The following is an 18757-nucleotide window of genomic DNA, read 5'->3' as shown; positions in this document are numbered from 1 at the left end:
AAAAAAACAGTGTTGCTTTCTGTTTGCTTCGTTTTATTTAGTTGGAGTCAAACAGCATTTTTGCTCTGTATAATTTTTGTGGGAAAAATTACAACTCTGTTAAATGACATATTTCCCATACAGAGTAAATACAAAGCAACATTTCTGCTTTCCTATCAATCTGGACTTAGTTTTTGAGCATCAGTGAATTTAGGCATAGATGTGGAACAAGAAAGGTACACAATTCCAATTTCCAGTGAAGGTTTCATTTTTCACTGAACATAAACCAGGCATGAAAAAAGCATGCACAGGACACCCCACCCCCTACCCCTTTCAATTGACGTTTGATTCTTAATTCAATGACATCTGATACAAGTGAAGATGGAGAGAAAGAAGAGCATTCAATGGGAACTTTGCTCTTGTGATTATGGGAACTCAACAAGGGCTGACTAAAAAGAAACAAAAAAAAAAGTTGGCCTGCACTGTTCCCTGCTCCTGTGTTCCTCATAGGTGACTAATACCTTGTTGCCATGGAGACAGAGGTAGGCAGGTCAAGTGTCTTGTGGACTATATATCACGCCTATTTCAACTGACAACTTTCAGAACAGGCAGTTCGGTTTTTAACAAAACCCCATCTCATGTGAGTACAAGATTTTAAACTTTTTAAATGTTTACTGAATGACATGAAAACCAAATAATCAGCCTCATGTATTCCTTTTGTTATGTTCACCGTAAGATCAACCCCTTGCAAATTCTGCGCTTGAGAGAATTATCTAGAATGTTTACCAGTTTATCTAGATGAATTTGTATTTACTTAGTATAATGTTGAGCAGAATGTTTTGTACTAACAATCCATGTATTGTAGAACCTACATTTCTTAATTATGCATAACATCACATTTTTATGCTCTGATTCACAAATATTGATGATAAGAAATGTACAGCAGGGTGTGACTAGGTTGCAAAGGAATGAAACTTGAACAGTCTTAGAGCTAAATGTCTGTGCAATTGTAATAGTGGTGTTTCCTGAAAGCATTTATTCGTGTTACAATTCCTATTAGATTTTACTTTCTTTCTTTTGCTATTCATTTATTTAACCAACTTTGCTTTAATTTTTAATGAAATTATTTTTAGCATTGTATAAAGCATGGAAAAAAGAATGCAAGTCCCAATTTGCTGTATAGAGCATACAGATACTAGAGGTGTGCATCCCCAAAATGTTCACTTGGAGGGGCATAATTGAACAGGGCGCCCAAGTTTTCCTGAGGGCGTCCTCGCAGGACGTCCCCGCGAAGTGGCGGGGAAACCCGTATTATTGAAACAAGATGGGTGGCCATCTTTCGTTTCGATAATACGGTCGGGGACACCCAAATCTCCACATTTGGGTCGACCTTAGTGTGCTGAGCCCCCCAACCCCCCCCAAACCCCACTCCTCACAACTGTACACCACTACCATAGCCCTTAGGGATGAAGGGGGGCACCTAGATGTGGGTAAAGTGGGTTTGTGGTGGGCTTTGGAGGGCTCGCATTTACCACCACAAGTTTAACAGGTAGGGGGGGGGGATGGGCCTGGGTCCGCCTGCCTGAAGTGCACTGCGATACCCACTAAAACTGCTCCAGGGAGCTGGGTATGATATTTGAGGCTGGCATAGAGGCAGGCACAAAATATTTAAAAAATATTTTTAGGGTGGGAGGGGGTTAGTGACCACTGGGGGGGTTAGTGAGTAGGGGGAGGTCATCCCTGATTCCCTCTGGTGGTCATCTGATCATTTAGGGCACATTTTTGTGGCTTGGTCGTAAAACAAAAGGACCAAGTAAAGTCGGCCAAGTGTTCATCAGGGATGCCCTTCTTTTTTCCATTATCGGCCGAGGACACCCATGTGTTAAGCAAGCCCCAGTCCCGCCTTCGCTACGCTTCTGACACGCCCCTGTGAACTTTGGTCATCCCCGCGACGGAAAGCAGTTGAGGATGCCCAAAATCGGCTTTCAATTATGCCGATTTGGGCGACCCTGGGAGAAGGACGCCCATCTCCCGATTTGTGTTGAAAGATGGGCGCCCTTCTCTTTCGAAAATGAGCCCATTGGTTTAGTTTCCAGTGTCCTTTACAAGAATTTTCTCCTTTTTTTTAAATTTCAAGAGCAATATTGTTCCAAAAATGTGTGCACTATTTCCCAAAATGTGCACACGTGATTGGAATATTGCTCTTGAAATTTAAAAAAAAAAAGGAGAAAATTCTTGTAAAAATGAATGAAATTTCAGGCTTTTTACTGACATTTTGGGTCAAAAATAACATAAAGTAACATGTCATTTCCCATGTTGTTTTAAAACCATGCACGTCCCTAACAGATATGTAGGGATATTTTTACAGTATGAACTATTTTTCAATATAGCTTGTAAATAAGTTTCCTACACCATATAAATACATCTGTTAATAATGTGGCTAGAAGAGCATTTTGTGCTCAATAGAGCATCAACCACTAGAGAGCTTGTGGGTGGGGTTGTAGGTTGGTGTGTTGGTGCCTACAAACAAAAAGGTGTTCTGCTGCCTCTCAATGAGGGACTGTAACATTTTTTAGCAGAAACTTTTAAAAACTATACATCGGGGGATTGCTTTTTATGTCCATTGACCAGGTGCGGAATGGGAAAGCTTTTTTTGGAAAGAGGAGCCGTGTATGGATAATTCTAAACAAAAAAACATTGTTTCCTAGTAAGGGTTCATTGTGTACCATGTATAAGAAGACTGTGTTCAATGGAACAATGGGCTCCTTTCAACCATTCCAACCATATAATAGCAATATTGAAATCTTAGTTACACATGTCATTATTGACATTTTCATGTTATGCAATAATATTTGAATATTGCAACTGAATGTTGTACTTGAGTGCTGAAACTATATGCTATGATTCACTGAAACAAACCCAGTTATTTAATCTAACCAATCATTAAAAAAAAATACAGGAATCTAGATATTCCAAATAATCTTATTTAGAGGTGTAGTTTAAGATGGGTTATTTTACCTGTAACTTGTACTATTTTATCATAGGTGACCTAGATACTAATAACTGAGATTAACAGTAAAATCACACGTTAATGGTAGCCGAAATTGATAGCTTCCTCCCATAATGTTGTTTGTCACAACTCAGAATGCATGGAATTCTAAAACCCCAAGAAGGAATTTTTTCTTAAGTTGGTGTGTATATCATTGGGGGGGGGGGGGGGGGGGGGTTGTCCTCTTTGAAAGGTAACAGTGTTCTGATTTTTATTGAGATATTGTATGTTGCAAATTCCTCTGCCAGCACTATACTACACATATTTTTGTCTACTTTTACAATTTTCTTGCATTTTTTTTCCCTCAATCTACTCTGACATGTTAGCTCCCACTATACATTTAATTATGCAGTTTAGTCAAATCATGAGAAAGTGAATGTTTGGACAATATCTCTGTACAAACCAGAGATATATTACCAAAACTTCTTCACTAATCCATTTTACATGTTTTTTCAAGTCATTTCATTGTATGTATTTTTTCAACTCTTATTTAAATATGTCCATATAAAATATATATACACTTATCAAACTTCCATATGCACTTATCTGAATTATCAGGAAACCTTGGTGGATATGTAATCCCAGGCACCAAAGTGCAATTTCTTGGCACTAGGATGGCCTGCTGCTGGGATTTTTTTAGGCTTTGCACTACAGAATTAGCAATTGAAAATTTATTTATCTAATCTTTTCCATCTTAATTGGGATTTCAACAAGCAAATATATGGTCAATATTCACCTGGTGGCGATTAGTGTTTTTTATGGGCTGACTGTCACTGGCTAAATCAGACCCAGATATTCAATGCTGGGCCATTTCTGGTCACTGGCATTGAATATCTGGATCTTGCTGGACATGCTTTGGCTGTGGGTCCAGGCCAATATTCAGCCAGGACCTACATACTAATAAGGGTCCTGGTTGAATATCAACTGGGACCCACATGAAAGGAGTCCAAATTTCCCCCTTCTGTCCCTTAACTAAGTCTGATCCCTACTTCCTCCATCTCCTCTTGTTGAAGCCTGATCTCTGGCCCTTCCACCAAATCAAAGCAGGTTCACCATGGCCTACCTCAGCAGGAGCAAACCCCACTCATTCCTGCTTCTAGCGGTTCCTAATTGAAAATGGTCACTGCAACCTCTAGTGGTGGTCTTGTAGTAGTTGGGGGGGGGGGGACAGGAAGGAGAGCAGATCAGCTTCAGGCCACAACCTGGTAGTTATGCAGGTGCCAGCAGTATTCATTGCTGGCACTCACATAGCTATCCAGGCAAAGTTAGGACTGCTATTTATGCAGTCCTACATGCCTGGTTAACTGTGCAGGCCCTGAATATTGCCAGGACCTACATAACTCTCAGCAACTCCCCAATTCCACCCCTGGAATACCCCATTCCTTAGAAACCAAGAAGTAGGGTAAAGTCTACGGTCTTCTAAACAAACAAATGGATCCACAGGAGTTGAATGTTTAGAGTTTATTCAAAACAATATACAGTAAATTCGACATTAGACTCAATGCGGTGCCGTGTTTCAGCAATCAAATGCCTGCATCGAGAACTTTTTGTCTGCTGAATGTTGTCTATGAGCCTCATAAGGTTTACAAACAAATGAAGCTGTGCTATGCAAGCTGCTGTGTTAAGTTGAAGCTTTGTGTGACTGCATGACCAGCTTCAGTTACAGGCTCTGTAGTGTCCATGGGCTCAAGGGCAGGGTCAGCATCTCAGGATAGTGATAGTGGAATCAACGCATGCACTTTGAAAAGTCAACAATCTGCAGTCTGCAATTCAAGATAAGTATAAAAAATAAGATTCTGAGATCAATTTAATGCTAGTCAATGGACAATATACTGGTCATAGCTAATTAGAAGAGATAGAAGCTGCTAGGTGGACTTAATAACATATAAGCATCTATTGACAAAAGGTTAGATATTGGGTCAATTGCAATAACATGAAGCGCAATGACTGAATAAAATAATGTGAGCTTGTCCACTATTGGATATGCCACACAACTCTGAACACTGACCGAAAAAAAATATATATATAATATTATTAAAGTCTTTTACAGTACAGTATCCTTAAATTATTGTAAAAATTTATCACCCAGGAGCATCAGGCTGCTAAGCTCTGATCTGATGCTTCTGGGATATCTCTTAAAGGATCCTAGATAAATATTTTCCTCCACTATGTTTTTCAATTTGTCTTCAATTATTTTCAATTATTTTTCAACTTGCCTCAGTGGTGCTTATTGCCCAGTCATTATTTCTGTGGCAACATCTTAGGCACCTCGTTTCTTCATCGGCTTTATATTATTTATGTAATTTTAAACACTTATCTGTGTAGATTTTCGGACTGGGGGCTCAAAGACGTCCGTTTCGCTGTTAAGCTGTATCAAGGACTTCCCCCTTTTGCCATTTTAGTGCGAGGGCGGGACACGGAAGGAAGGAGTGGCCTGCCCTGCTGCTGCTTGCTGCGAAGGTGAAAGGAGGCGTTTAAGGTTAGTTCTGGGAGTGACAGAGGGCGGGCAGGCCAACCCCGCTCCAACCCCGATGTTTCCCCGAAAAATAAGACAGCCCCTGAAAATAAGACCTAGCGCATTTTGGGGGGCAAAAATTAATATAAGACAGTGTCTTATTTTCGGGGAAACACGGTACTAAGCTGCAGCAAGTATTAGCACGTGCTTACCAAAGGAAAAAAAGAGCATACCTTGGGCACACTCAGGCATCCCATGATAATTTTTGCTTGTGTGCCTGCTACCCATGCGCTATAAAATCAAGTTTATTTTTTAGTGCTGGAGGCATGTCAGGGGGACAAACAGTGGGCATGTTCTGTACTGATCGGTTACCACAGCTTCGCTTCATTGCTGCACTGTGGTTAACATGTGAGCCCTTACCGCCTACATAACGGGTGGCGGTAGGGGGCTCATGCGTTAATGGCAAACTTAGTGTGTGGCCATTAGTATAGCAAATGGAAATATTAGCCATTTTAACCCTGCAGTAAAAATGGCCTTAATGCACGGGAATGACCCACGAAAGGCCCCTTTTTACCACAGTTTGATAAAAGGGCCCCTAGGTTTTTAAGGCACCTTAACAAAACTAAATGCATGCTAATGAATGCACATCCCTAATGCACAACTTATAATTGTGTCTCCAGAATGCTCCTGGCCCCTCCATTTACTACATGGATATATTTTCTGTGGTCAAAATGTAACCTTGCCACAGGTGGAAAAATTGAAACTAAAACACTTATGTGGTCAACACCTATTACCAGCTAAATACCAGAGTGTTTTTGAAATTGACCTCCAGAGTGCTAAACAGTGTGAAGACCAATCACCCAGACACCAAGCAATTATAATATGGTACAAAGGAATTCCATGTACAGTGGCATATTAACTTAGACTATAGACATAAATGACCCTAAGGACTAACAGAGTTATTTCGTTTTGTTTTCTAGCCTGCAGCTGCTTTGAAGACACTTTCTTGGAGGAAAAATGCTGCAATCAACTCTGGCCCTCTCCTTTCTATTGATTGCTGTCTCTTCCAACCTGGCTATGGCTATCAATAAGGAAAGAAAATTACCAGAAACACTGTCAAGAGGTCTTTAATATATAGATAGATAGATTTTTTTTGGTCTTTTATTCTCGCATTCTTCTCTTGGCCTTTTCCACCTCTCTTACCAGTTTCAAACGCCATGTGTAAGTTCCCCTCCCCCACCAAAACAGACCACCAGTCACTCCATCTCACTGCACATACTATAATATAAATGACACTAATCAATAAGTGGAGAAAACAAACCTCAGTGAGCAGCCCACGCTCCTCACTAAAGTATAGAGCCAAAGCAGACAACCATCACTGGTCAAAAAAAACTCCACAATTGTTTAAAGCAGTAGACAGAGTGAGAATTGTAGTCTTAAAAACAGGATCAGTTCATAAAGCTGCAGACACATAATAATACAAAATAATATATATTAGCTGCTCAGGCAGTAAACAATTGTGTGGGGTAGGGGTTTAGGGCTCTGGCTCCAGAGTACAGGGAATAGGAGTTTGATTCCCACTGTGAGTCTTTCTGGTCATTGTCTTATGGGTGTTTACTGATTGACTGCAGAGAAATTTTGGCGACTGAGCAGATAATATATTTTTTGTATTATTATGTGTCTGCAGCTTTATGAACTGATCCTGTTTTTAAGACTACAATTCTCACTCTGTCTACTGCTTTAAACAATTGTGGAGTTTTTTTGACCAGTGATGGTTGTCAGCTTTGACTCAGTACTTTATGGGCCGATGATCAGAAGCAAACTCAGGCGCTAGAGGCTGTTAGTGCCATACTAGTGCCTGCATGTGCTACCGCTCCATGATCAGAGCCCCCCGAGTGTGTGAAACAACGCGCTCGTGGGCTCTGAACGCAACTAGCATGCAAAACAGGGCTCTTAGCACAAGTAGCAAGCAAATGCATGCTAAACATATTCTTCCCTAATGATCAGCGGGCAGTGCACCAAGCATTGGCATGCTGTCTATGGCAAACCCTATGCTAGTTAAGGTTTGCAGGCCATTGGGGAGGAATGGTGAGCATTTGCATGCTAGCAGGCCCCCCATCCCCCCAAAAGTATGGGGGGGGGGAGAATGGCCATCTTCAAATCTAAGCTAAAGGCCCACCTTTTTGATGCTGCTTTTAACTCCTAACCCTTATCACTTGTCCAGAATCCTTATTTTATCATCCTCACTTTAATATTCCCTGATCTCTTGTTTGTCTGTCCTAATTAGATTGTAAGCTCTGTCGAGCAGGGACTGTCTCTTCATGTTCAAGTGTACAGCGCTGCGTACATCTAGTAGCACTACAGAAATGATAAGTAGTAGTAAAGTAGCAGCAGGCTCCCCCCTCCCCCGCAGGAGCAGGAAACCTGACTCCCCCCCCCCCCCCCCCCCCCCCCCCCCCCCCGTGACATGAGGGAAGGAGGTTAGGAGGGGCTGGAGATCCTGTGGGAGGGCAGGGAGATGCACCTGTAGGAGGAGGGGTAGGTAGATATGCCACTGCCAGTAATCCACTAACAATATTTCATTTGCACTGCAGGTTGGGGTGATGATATCACCTGGGTGCAGACCTATGAGGAAGGGCTCTTCCAAGCAAAACAAAAGTAGGTAAAGAAATTGTGACAAGAGTAATTCCACTGAATATTGAGATATACACTGAATGTTGAGATATACACCAAACAGGACATGATTTTCCTCATGTCATTAGACCACAAGACTTCAGCAGGGCTGCCGAGAGGGGTGGCAGGGGGGGGGCAAAATTCCCCAGGCCCGGGTCTCCAAGGGAGGCCTGGCGCCGGGGTCCCTCTCTCTCTCTCTGCTCTTGACAGGACCCTAGTGATCGCATCCCAACAGGAGCAGGAGAGAGAAAACTCTGGCGCCACGGCCGGGCCCCCCTTGGAGGCTGGGGAGGACCCATTGGGGCACCTCCAGCACTGCTGTTCTGCCCAGCTGAGCAGCCGCTTTTCCTCTCAGGCGTTCATGTTCAGTTCTAAACCGAGCATGCCCTGAGAGAAAAAGCAGCCGCAGGGGCAGGCAATTGGCAGAAGTGATAATCAAACAGAGCTATAGGTAGTCCAATCATTAATATATTAACACTCAAAAATAAAGGAGACTCCTATATGTATAGCATCTCGTGTGAGATATTCTTTTTAAATATAGAGGAAAAAGCCTCAATCCAGGCATGTACTCCTTATGTTATTCAACGTTAGGGAGCACTGGCCGATCATCACTGGCTCAAAAACCTCTGCTAAGTATCCCACATATATTATCTTGTTTTTCAAATTAATCTCTCGAGGGTTACTTAGCTTGCTGCTGGAAAAGGTTTCTGAGCAGTCTCATTCACGGATACAGAAATGTAAATCCCATCCAAGGCCCGACTTCGGCCCGAGTTTCGCCTCCTTCCTCAGGGTCCGTGGGCTATCCGACTGTATCTGTTAAAAGATATATCACATGTTGACGCTTTTAATTATAAATTATCAATTTTACCTCCAACCTTGACCATCTTGGAAGCTATTCATCGAAGCGAGCACAGCATTTTCTGAAGTAAGGAATACCAGGTCAAGGAGTCTCCTATATTTTTGAGTGTAAATTTGGGTGTGGCCATTTGTACCAACTGAAACATTCTGAAACTCATTCTGTAACAACATGCGTAAATGTTAAGGATGCCCCTTTCTGCCCATGACCCTCCCATTTCCACACCCCGTTTTTGAACTCACACATCCTGCGCCTAAATTTATGCACATAGATTTCAATGAAATCTAATTAGTGTCAATACAAACCTAATAATGGTGCTAATTAGCTCATTATTATTGCACATGCAAATTGGGTGCACTTTTACAGAATTTGGGGGTCAGTGTGCACTCTTCTGAAAGAGTGTGCACTATTTTCAAAGAGGGTGCATTATTTCCCAATAGAGTACCTTATTCATGAATAGGGTGCACTCTCTTTCCCAATAGCACCATCTGCACCTGTGTGCACTATTAGAACAGAGTGTGCACACTTCTGAAAGATTGTGCACTATTCACAAAGAGTGTACACTATTGAGAAATAGTGCACCCTCATCACAAATAGGGTGTACTCTTTGAAAAAGACACACACTTCATGAATAGTGTGTATACTTTTGAAAGAGTGCAAACTCTTTCAGAAAATTGCACACCAGCTAATTGCTGCCAAAATGAAAAAAAATGTTTTCTAAAAACATGAACAAAATGAAATTTCATGTAAATGACATGGGGAAACTCAACAAAATAACAAAGTTTGGGCTGCAAACTTCTCATTGAGAGCACACAATAAAGAGGCACTTGGCTCAATAACAGAACAACTATACCGATGCTTAGGTATGATCTGAAAAGTAGGAAGGGCTGTGCAATATTTACAAAGGCCAAGGTAATCTGAATACTAATTAAAGACAAAATACTTGAATTGGACATTTTTATCAAATTAAAATACACAAATTTGACTTGATTTAACACATCAATTAATGAAGACTTCTTTTATTCTTTGCAGTAACAAACCACTGATGGTAATTCATCATTTGGACGAATGCCAATATTCCCAAGGTATTTATAAACACATGAAGACACTTTTCTAGATGATAAATGAAATCCGAGTTTGATTTTAGTTTACTACTTTTATTTTGTACACTTGTTTGTTCCTTTCTGACGCCTTTATGATGTTTTTTGCTGCCTCGTGCTGTGTACCTTGACCCTCTCCAGTTTACATTGCACTTGCCACATTTAAAATGTCCCAGCACTGTTCTTCTTTTTCACTCTGCGTACAGCAGGACTGAGAATTGCCGTCAAATTCTTTCTCCTTGAGAAAGTTACTCTAAGTGATGTTTGCTGAAATGCGGAATGTAATTGAACTAAGTCCCAGTTCTTTATAATAATATCAACCACTTTGTTGCTACCATTGAAATAGTTCATAATGCAAATGAAGACTTTAGCTTGTTTGATGTCTTTCTGGCGTGAGCAAAGCAGTAAATCATGATTGTTAAATTTTGCTCTTGTGTATGCTTTCTTCAGCACCTTCTGTGGATATCCCTGTTTCTAAATTTAGACATTAATATTTTAGCTTGTTTCTCAAATGAACCATCATCGGAACAGTTTCCTCTGATTCTTAATAGTTGTGAAAATGGTAAACTATCCTTTAACTTTTTGGATGGCAGCTGGTATATGCTAGTAAGGTATTCAGTAGGTTTCACATATACATTAGTATGAAAGCTCTTTGCCTCCTAGATGATTTCCACATCTAAAAAATGAATCTTAACATATGAACAGATCACGGAAAAATATAAATGATGAACAGAAGCCTTTTTTATAGCCACAGGAACAGCCCCTTCCAGCAACAACTTATTCATGATGACAGCAGGGGCGTAGCTACGGGTGGGCCTGGGTGGGCCCAGGCCCACCCAATTTCGGCCCAGGCCTGCCCACCCAGCACACACACAACTGCAGCAGCAGCAGCAGCCTAGCTGCCTAGCGTGACGGCAGAGAGGGCTCCTGACCCGCGGGGCTCTAGCAGTGGTAGCTGGAAAGGTTGCGGGAGGCTGTCAAGTCAGGCGATTGCTTTGGGCTGAAGGCTAACCACGGCGGAGGAGGAGGAAGAACAGGAGGCCCGGCCGGCCTCGACGCTCGGCCTGAAATGCGAGTGAGGCCCGAGTTGGGGATGGCTGCGAACGGCAAATATTGGTGTCTGTGGCGCCTGGGGCTGAGCCGTGAGTGGCTGCTGTTAGAGAACAACACGGAGGTGAGAGCTCAGGGCCCGGCCTCTGTGAGGATTTCTTCGCTCTTTCCAGGACTCATCCGGGCTGCATCCTTCTCAGTTAGTTTAGTGTGATTTAGTATCGCGTTTAGGTGGTTTTATTTGTAAGTATTTACTTCGTGGTGGTTTGGCTTCATGGCTATTTTCATTTGTACCTCACCGAAGAAATATATGTAACGCCAGTCCCGATATGAGTTGCTGCAGACATTTGTTTCATTTATATGCCTGTGTTACCAGGTCTTCATAACTTGAAATATCTTTTGTATTGTGTATGATTTTAATTGGAAACCACCTGGTTTATAGGTGGTCTAGAAATCGGGTCAGACCAATGGTCCATATAGCCCAGTGTTCTGCTTCCAACATTGGCCAACTTAAGTATCTGACAGAAACCCAAATAGCAACAGAATTCTATTCTGGCAAGCAGTGGCTTCCCCCTTGTCCATCTCAATAACATTTTCTCCAGGAACTTGTACAAAACATTTTTTTTCAACCCAGATCTGCTACTGTTGTTTTAATAGTGCCAAGCTAGCTTAATTTAAAAAAAGTTGTCTTTCTCACATTTTGGTGGGTTTTTGGGTGGGGATGGTCTCTCTGCAGTGCCTAGTTTAAAATTTAAAAAAAAAAAAAGTGTAGGCGCCGGCAGTTTTCTCTGGGTGGACCGGTGCGTGCAGAGGTGGGCATGAAAAAAAAGTCTTTTTTTATTTAATTCCATAGGGGGTGGGTAGGGAGTAGGACAGGGCTGATGCTAGGCTACAGGGAGGAGTAGGGTGAAGGATAGAGCTGATGTTTAGCTATGGGATGGATGGTGGGGAAGGGAAGGAATGATACGGGCTACAGGGATGGATGGTGGGGGGGGGGGGGGGTAAGGTAGAGAAGGGAAGGGCTGATGCTGAGCTACGGGGATGGATAGAGAGTATTGAAGGGAAAAGCTGATGCCAGGCTGCTGGGATGAATGGGGTAGGGTAGGGAAGGTCTTTATGTTTTTGTAATATGTTTTAAAATTAATGTGTATTGAATTGTGATCTGTTGAGAATTGCAGAGATAATGTGGCATAAAAATTTAGAAAATCAATAAATTTATCATTTTTGGTCCTTTATTCTGTAATTGATGAGGGTTGGTCTGTGGTCTGCATGTGACCACGAGCAGATGAGAGTTTCTGCTGGCATGTGGTTTGTATGGGGATCTACTGGAACTGGTGTTATAGTTTGCAATATGGCGTTAACCGATTCTGGTCTGAACAAATACATGGTATGAATGAATGCAAAGTGATACTGTTGTAGACTGAGGTGCATGTATGGTAGGTACAATTGGGGGAACTTAGAGAGGGAAGGGGGGAAGAAGAGTCAGTTAATGTCTGTTATGGTCTTTGGTTACATTGTGTTGCAAGTGTCCAGGTATTTTTATGTTGGGTCAGTGGGGTATGCTCTTCTGAACAGGTCTGTCTTTAGTGCTTTCCGAAAATTTAGGTGGTCGAGTGTAATTTTTTACTGCTTTTGGCAATGCATTCCATAGTTGTGCGCTTAGGTGGTGGTTTATGTTGATGCAGGGCAGCTGTTGGGCAGAATACTTAGAAATCCATCATCAAGTGCATTCTAAGGCATTATTTTGTAGTATCCCAAGAAACACTACTCATGTCTCTCTCTATATATCTGTCTATTTATCTCTATCTCTCTCTCTCTCTCTCTCTCTCTCTCTCTCTCTCTCTCTCTCTCTCTCTCTCTCTATATATATATATATATATATATAGTGCCCACCCATATTAGCTCTGGGCCCACCCAAAATGTCAGGTCTGGCTACGCCACTGGATGACAGTCAGAGGGTCTAAAAGGTCATTTTTCAGAACAATTAATAAGTGCCAGGAAGCAATCATCCAACGGACAACAAGAGGGGTTAACCCTACTCATCACAGTCTTCACCTGCCCCTTGGAGACTATCGAAAACTCAACTATGTATCCTACAGAATATAGTTCTGCTCCTGAAGTAGTCCAACATCACCAAAGGAGCTAGAAATATCTGCCACCTTCTTTAGGAAAATGTTCACAAACTCCTGACATGGTCTACCACAGAATGGCGCAAGGAAAACCGTATTTCTTGTAAAAGGTAGCTGTACTGTAGGATTAAGTATAATATCTGATTGGATATACAGGCTAGTGGAAACAGCTGCATTTACAATCATGTTACTATGTTTTGATGTCTATACAATACATATGACCAAGATTTAAGTGAGGATATCCTGTTTCCTGATGAGTTTATCTTAACTGTTGTACTCTGCCTTGGGAAGCTGGTGTTATAAAGATGATAGAATATATTGAAATTAAATGGAAGTAGAATTAAACTCAGCTTTCATTGGGACACATGGAATCTCATTTTAACGTCATTTCATTTGTAGGAATTTACATTTTAGATACACAACTGGATTATTCTGTTTTTAGGCATATTTCAGGGACAAGGGGTTTTATAGGTCAAAATAAAAATAAATATTTTTAAATGCAGATCTCTTTTGTTTAAACATAACTAAATGGGCTATAAGCCCCTAATGATGTATTAGGTTCTGCCCAGTGTAATATTTATGGTACAGTAAGGTTCTGAGTGTGTTTTCGCACAAAGTTGTGCATAGTGTTCTGCAGTTGAGCGATTGTGGTATATGCTTTGAGCAACCACTTTATTCTTTGACATATGATACATATCTAATATCTAAATTTAATAAAAGGTATTGTGACTTTTATTTTTATTTTTTTTCTGTGTGTTATCAGACAATTATGGATTTAATCTCCACCCCCTTTAGCCTCCCCAAACAGTTGGGCCACCGACCACCTATGTTTACAACCTCCCTGCTTTTACTGATAATTAATAACATCAAATCACAGGAACACTTATTGAGAATCTTATTCCAATGTTCAACAAACTCCACATCATCTTGGAAAACCTAGGGATTCTTTCACCTTTACAGTATTCAACCAACATTGCACTATTCAGTTCAAGTTTGGTAATCATTTTTTGCATATTAATAATTTTAGATACATTTGATGAAGCTTCAGTAGTGTAAGCAATGTTGAATGGTGAAGGAGTTTTTAATAAGTCATCAGCTTGCTCTGCAGTGAAACACAAAACCGACTTCCATGGACCTGAAGCCATCTCATTCAATGGGTATGTAGCACCAATCAAAAATAGAGAATATGGTAGAACCAAAGTGAAACAATTCCAAACAAAAATATGGTCTACCTGCCACATCAGAAAATAACAATGATTCCAATATATTTTCCAAAATGTGACTAAATTAAATAATGGAGGAAAAAGACCTCAACAAATGGAATGGCAGATATCACTCTACTCTAATCAATGGTTCCATTTATTATCATTGGTCTAAAAAAAAATCTCCATTTGACACATTATGTTAAAATTTAATCTTTTTTTAAATCTTATTTTCATTCATTTTTCAACTTAATTCAACTGTCCCAATGTGACTTGAATTCCAAACACACAGGCACTGAGCAGTTCACATTAGCTTCCTTTTTGGAGACAAAAGAGGCATAACACTTATCTTAATCATTGTTCCAACGGGGCAGGTTTCAACTGATGTTCGGGCTTCATCAGGGGTTACCATTTCAAAAATGAGTGTCTTCAATATCTCAGTGAAAAACACCCAACATTCAGTGCAGCGTGTTGTTCCTACAGTCCGCAGTGCCAACTCACAGCAATTTGTGCCAAACTTATTAAAACCTGGGACAACCAATGTTCTTCCTAATCTAAAAATCATTATAAACATGTACTCATTTACTGTGGAATCACATGTTTTCTTATCACTGATTTCCAAATGAAGCAGCGATACACAGCAGGTACGCTAATAGCCAATATGGTGCTGGTGCGTAAATAGAGACCAGCAAATGCATGACAGCATTATTCAAGCATCTACTGCCATCTGCTGGTGAAATCAATATTGCACTTCAAAAAACATTCCACTCAATTGAACTATTTAGATATAGTAACACAGTAGATGACAGCAGATAAAGACCTGGACGATCCATCCAGTCTACCCAACAAGATAAATTCATTACATATGGTATGATCTGATACATCATATGTATACCTGATCTTAATTTATCCTTGCCATTTTAGGGCATTTTTAAGGCATAGACCATAGAAGTCTGGCAGACACTGGCCTTGTTGAAGTTATTGTCAAAGCCCCTGAAAAGCTCCACTCCAGCCCATAAAAATCTATTCAGCCTTGATCAGGGCACAGACCATAGAACTCTGCGCAGCACTGGCTTTCCTACCTAATTTCTGCTAAGCTTCTTTGGATCCATTCCTTCTAAACAGGATTCCTTTGTGTTTGTCCCACGTATTTTTAAATTCCGTTACTGTTTGCATCTCTACCACCTTCCACAGGATGGCATTCCAGGTATCTACCACCCTTCCTGGTGAAAAAATACTTCCTGACATTCTTGAGTCAGCCCTACTTCAACCTTAATTCATGCCCTCTAGTCCTACCACCTTCCCTGCTCTGGAAAATGTTTGTTTGCAAATTAATACCTTTCAAATATTTCAACATCTATATCATATCACCCATGTTTCTCTTTTCCTGCAAGGTATACATGTTTAGGTCAGCAAGCCTCTCCATGTACATCTTGCTACATAAACCCCATACCATTTTTGTCGCTTTTCTCTCAACCACTTCGTCTTTTTACATCCTTATCAAGATAAGGCTTCCAAAACTGAACACAATACTCCAAGCGGGGTCTCACCGATGACTTGTACGGGGGCATCAACACCTCCTTTCTTCTGCTGGTTATACCCCTCTCTATTCAGACTAGCATCCTTCTGGCTGCAGCCACAACCACGTTGCACCTTGTTGTCACTATCAGATCCTCAGACACCATCACCTCAAGGTCCCTGTCCTGACCTGAGCTTACAAATCTCTCCCCTCCTACCTAGTACATCTCTTTTGTATTTCTGCACCCAAGTGCATCTCTTGGCACTTCTTGACATTAAATTTTAACTTTGTAAATCTCACTACTGGGGTATCTGGTCTTTCTGGTTTCAATTTACTTTTTGTAATACTTCTGGAGAAAACGTTCTAAATTACTTTTTTATATTTTTCTCATTGCTCTGCAGTTTCTTTTGTGTCTAAATGATGTTGTAGGTGCTCAGTTTTGCATATTTTTCCGTGTGGCTTGTCTTCTAGCGATATGCTACCATGCACATCATTGCACCAAACGCCCTGCCTACCTCCTTCGCAATTTAATTTTCATACATTCACAGTTCTCAAATTGTGAACTATATTATTTGTTTACTTATCTCAGGGCAGGTCTTCCATCTCTTGAATTATGGTGCAGATCTCACAACAGAGTTCCAAACGCTTTGATTTAAGTGTCCGTGACTTGTGGTTGTGCACACAGCTGATTAGAAAGGAGGAGTGCACGAGCACAAGTCACGGACACCTGCCCTGAGATAAGTAAACAAATAATATAGTTCACAATTTGAGAACTGTGAATGTATGAAAATTAAATATTTATAGCAACTTTCAGCTTGGACCACTGTGTTTCCACCTTTCCAATTCCTACCCATGCTGTCAGCTTCTTCTTCAGGTATTCACCCATTTTACCAAAATCAGTACGTTTGAAATCCAGTACTTTGAGTTTTGTGTGTCTACACTCTGCTTTTGCTCTTATGTCAAGCCATATTGTGTGATGATCATTATTACCTAGGTGGGCACCCACATGGACACTGGAAACACTTCTTCCATGTGTGACAACTAGATCCAACGCTGACCCTTCCCTTGTGGGTTTCGTCACCAGTTGTCTGAGCAAGGCACTTTGACAGCAATCCACGATCTCTCTACTTCTTTCTGATTCTGCCGACGGAACGTTCCAATCAATGTCAGTCAAGTTGAGGTTCCAAAGACTTGAGTTTATATATCAAATACACTTCTCTTTGCTGTAAACAATTTTGTCTATCCTCATCCATTATATTCACTGAAATCCTTCAGTTGCTAAACATTTATGATGACCAAACGTATGTGCAAATTCAATACAATGGGCTACTAGTGGTTCTTGAAGTCTGTGTCTTTTCAAATTCGATATATTTTCAGACATTCTCGTTCAAAGGCATCTTGTAGTCATGCCAACATACAATTTCTGGCATGGAGATAAAATCATGTATACCACTTGTTCAGTTCTACAAGTTGTAAAATTAAAAAAAAAAAAGTCTTGCCATCATGTGGATTTGTAAACTCTTTTCCTTCTATGGTAATATCACAAATGTTGCACTTACCACATTTAAAATGTCTCAACAAATTGTTCTTCTTTTTCACTCATCAAACAGCAGGGAAGACAATTTCTTTCAAATTCATGCTCCTCATGAAAGCTACTCTAAGTGATGTTTGCTGAAATACAGGATGTAACTGAAATAAGTCACACTTCTTTCTAATTATATGTACCACTTCATTGCTACCATTGAAATAGCACATAACGCAAGTGAACACTTTAGCTTGTGTCACATTTTGTTATTTATTTTCATATTTATATGGGAAAAAAGCCAGCAGATCAATGTCACAACAAAAAGATTTTATTGAAGATACCGTGTATTGGATTTTGCAGATCGTTTGCCTTGTTGTTTTTTCATATTTATAGCCTGCTTGTAATCCAAAGAGGTTTACAATAAAAACTTGCTTAAAATATGTATCTTTCTTGCGCGAGCAAAGCAGTAAATCACAATTGTTAAATTGTGCTCTTGTGTACGCATTCTTCTACACTTTCTGTGGATATCATCTGTCTCTAAATTTAGACATTAATATTTTGCCCCTCCCCCCTTTTCCAAGCCATGCTAGTGGCTACCAGTGCAGTAATGTCGATACAGCCCATTACTGTGTGGCAGCTGCTAATGCGGCTTTGTAAAAGGGGGAGGGGTTAGCTTTTTCTTAAATGATCCATCATCAGAACAGTTTCTTCTGATTCTTAATAGTTATGAAAACTATCCTTTAACTTCTTTGGATGACAGCTGGTATATGTTAGTAAGGTATTCCTATCAGTAGGTTTCACATATACATCTTTGCCTCCTACGTGATTTCCACATCCAAAAAAAGATCTTAACATATGAACAGGACTCTGTGACACAGGTCGTAATCTACCTGTGCCTTCTGTGACCTATTTATTCTTCCGTTGCTTTATTCTTTGTGGCAGTGCTGGTGCTAAATTGGCTAAATATAGCAACTTATAGGAGTCAGCAACTCTACAAGTGAGAGGAAAGGAAGAGAGGGGTTTTCTTTTCTCTCTCTCTCTCTCTCTCTCTCTCTCTCTTTCTGTTTAGGATAGATGGATGTAAAGTCAGCAGATTATCAAGGAAGATATTAAGAGAGAGGGACACACAGGTAAAAGAGCAGTTTGGAATCTATGAATCAATCCCAACACAAAAATCTGAAAATATTTATTCAGAAAAGCTTAGCTTTTAGTCATGCAGT

The 18757-nt window shown here is 40.6% G+C and overlaps 1 protein-coding gene across 2 annotated transcripts in view; it reads left to right on the top strand.

Moving 5' to 3' along the window:
* The first annotated feature begins 511 nt into the window (after positions 1-511).
* AGR3 (anterior gradient 3, protein disulphide isomerase family member) overlaps positions 512-18757 on the top strand; it is a 33535-nt gene continuing 15289 nt past the window's right edge. Inside the window, exons 1-6 of one of the 2 annotated variants that reach the window (XM_030201413.1) lie at positions 512-619; positions 6464-6606; positions 8078-8141; positions 10045-10097; positions 10861-10897; positions 13106-13595. In XM_030201413.1, the coding sequence (XP_030057273.1) occupies positions 6501-6606; positions 8078-8141; positions 10045-10097; positions 10861-10897; positions 13106-13268 (423 nt within the window). In that variant the 5' untranslated portion in view covers positions 512-619; positions 6464-6500 and the 3' untranslated portion in view covers positions 13269-13595. Of the gene's footprint in view, positions 620-6463; positions 6607-8077; positions 8142-10044; positions 10098-10860; positions 10898-13105; positions 13596-18757 lie in introns of those variants that run through there. The other variant, XM_030201404.1, reaches the window with a different exon arrangement.

Source organism: Microcaecilia unicolor, chromosome 1, assembly GCF_901765095.1.
Source record: "Microcaecilia unicolor chromosome 1, aMicUni1.1, whole genome shotgun sequence".
NCBI classification, from domain to species: domain Eukaryota; kingdom Metazoa; phylum Chordata; class Amphibia; order Gymnophiona; family Siphonopidae; genus Microcaecilia; species Microcaecilia unicolor.
This window is presented reverse-complemented; position numbering and strand designations above follow the sequence as displayed.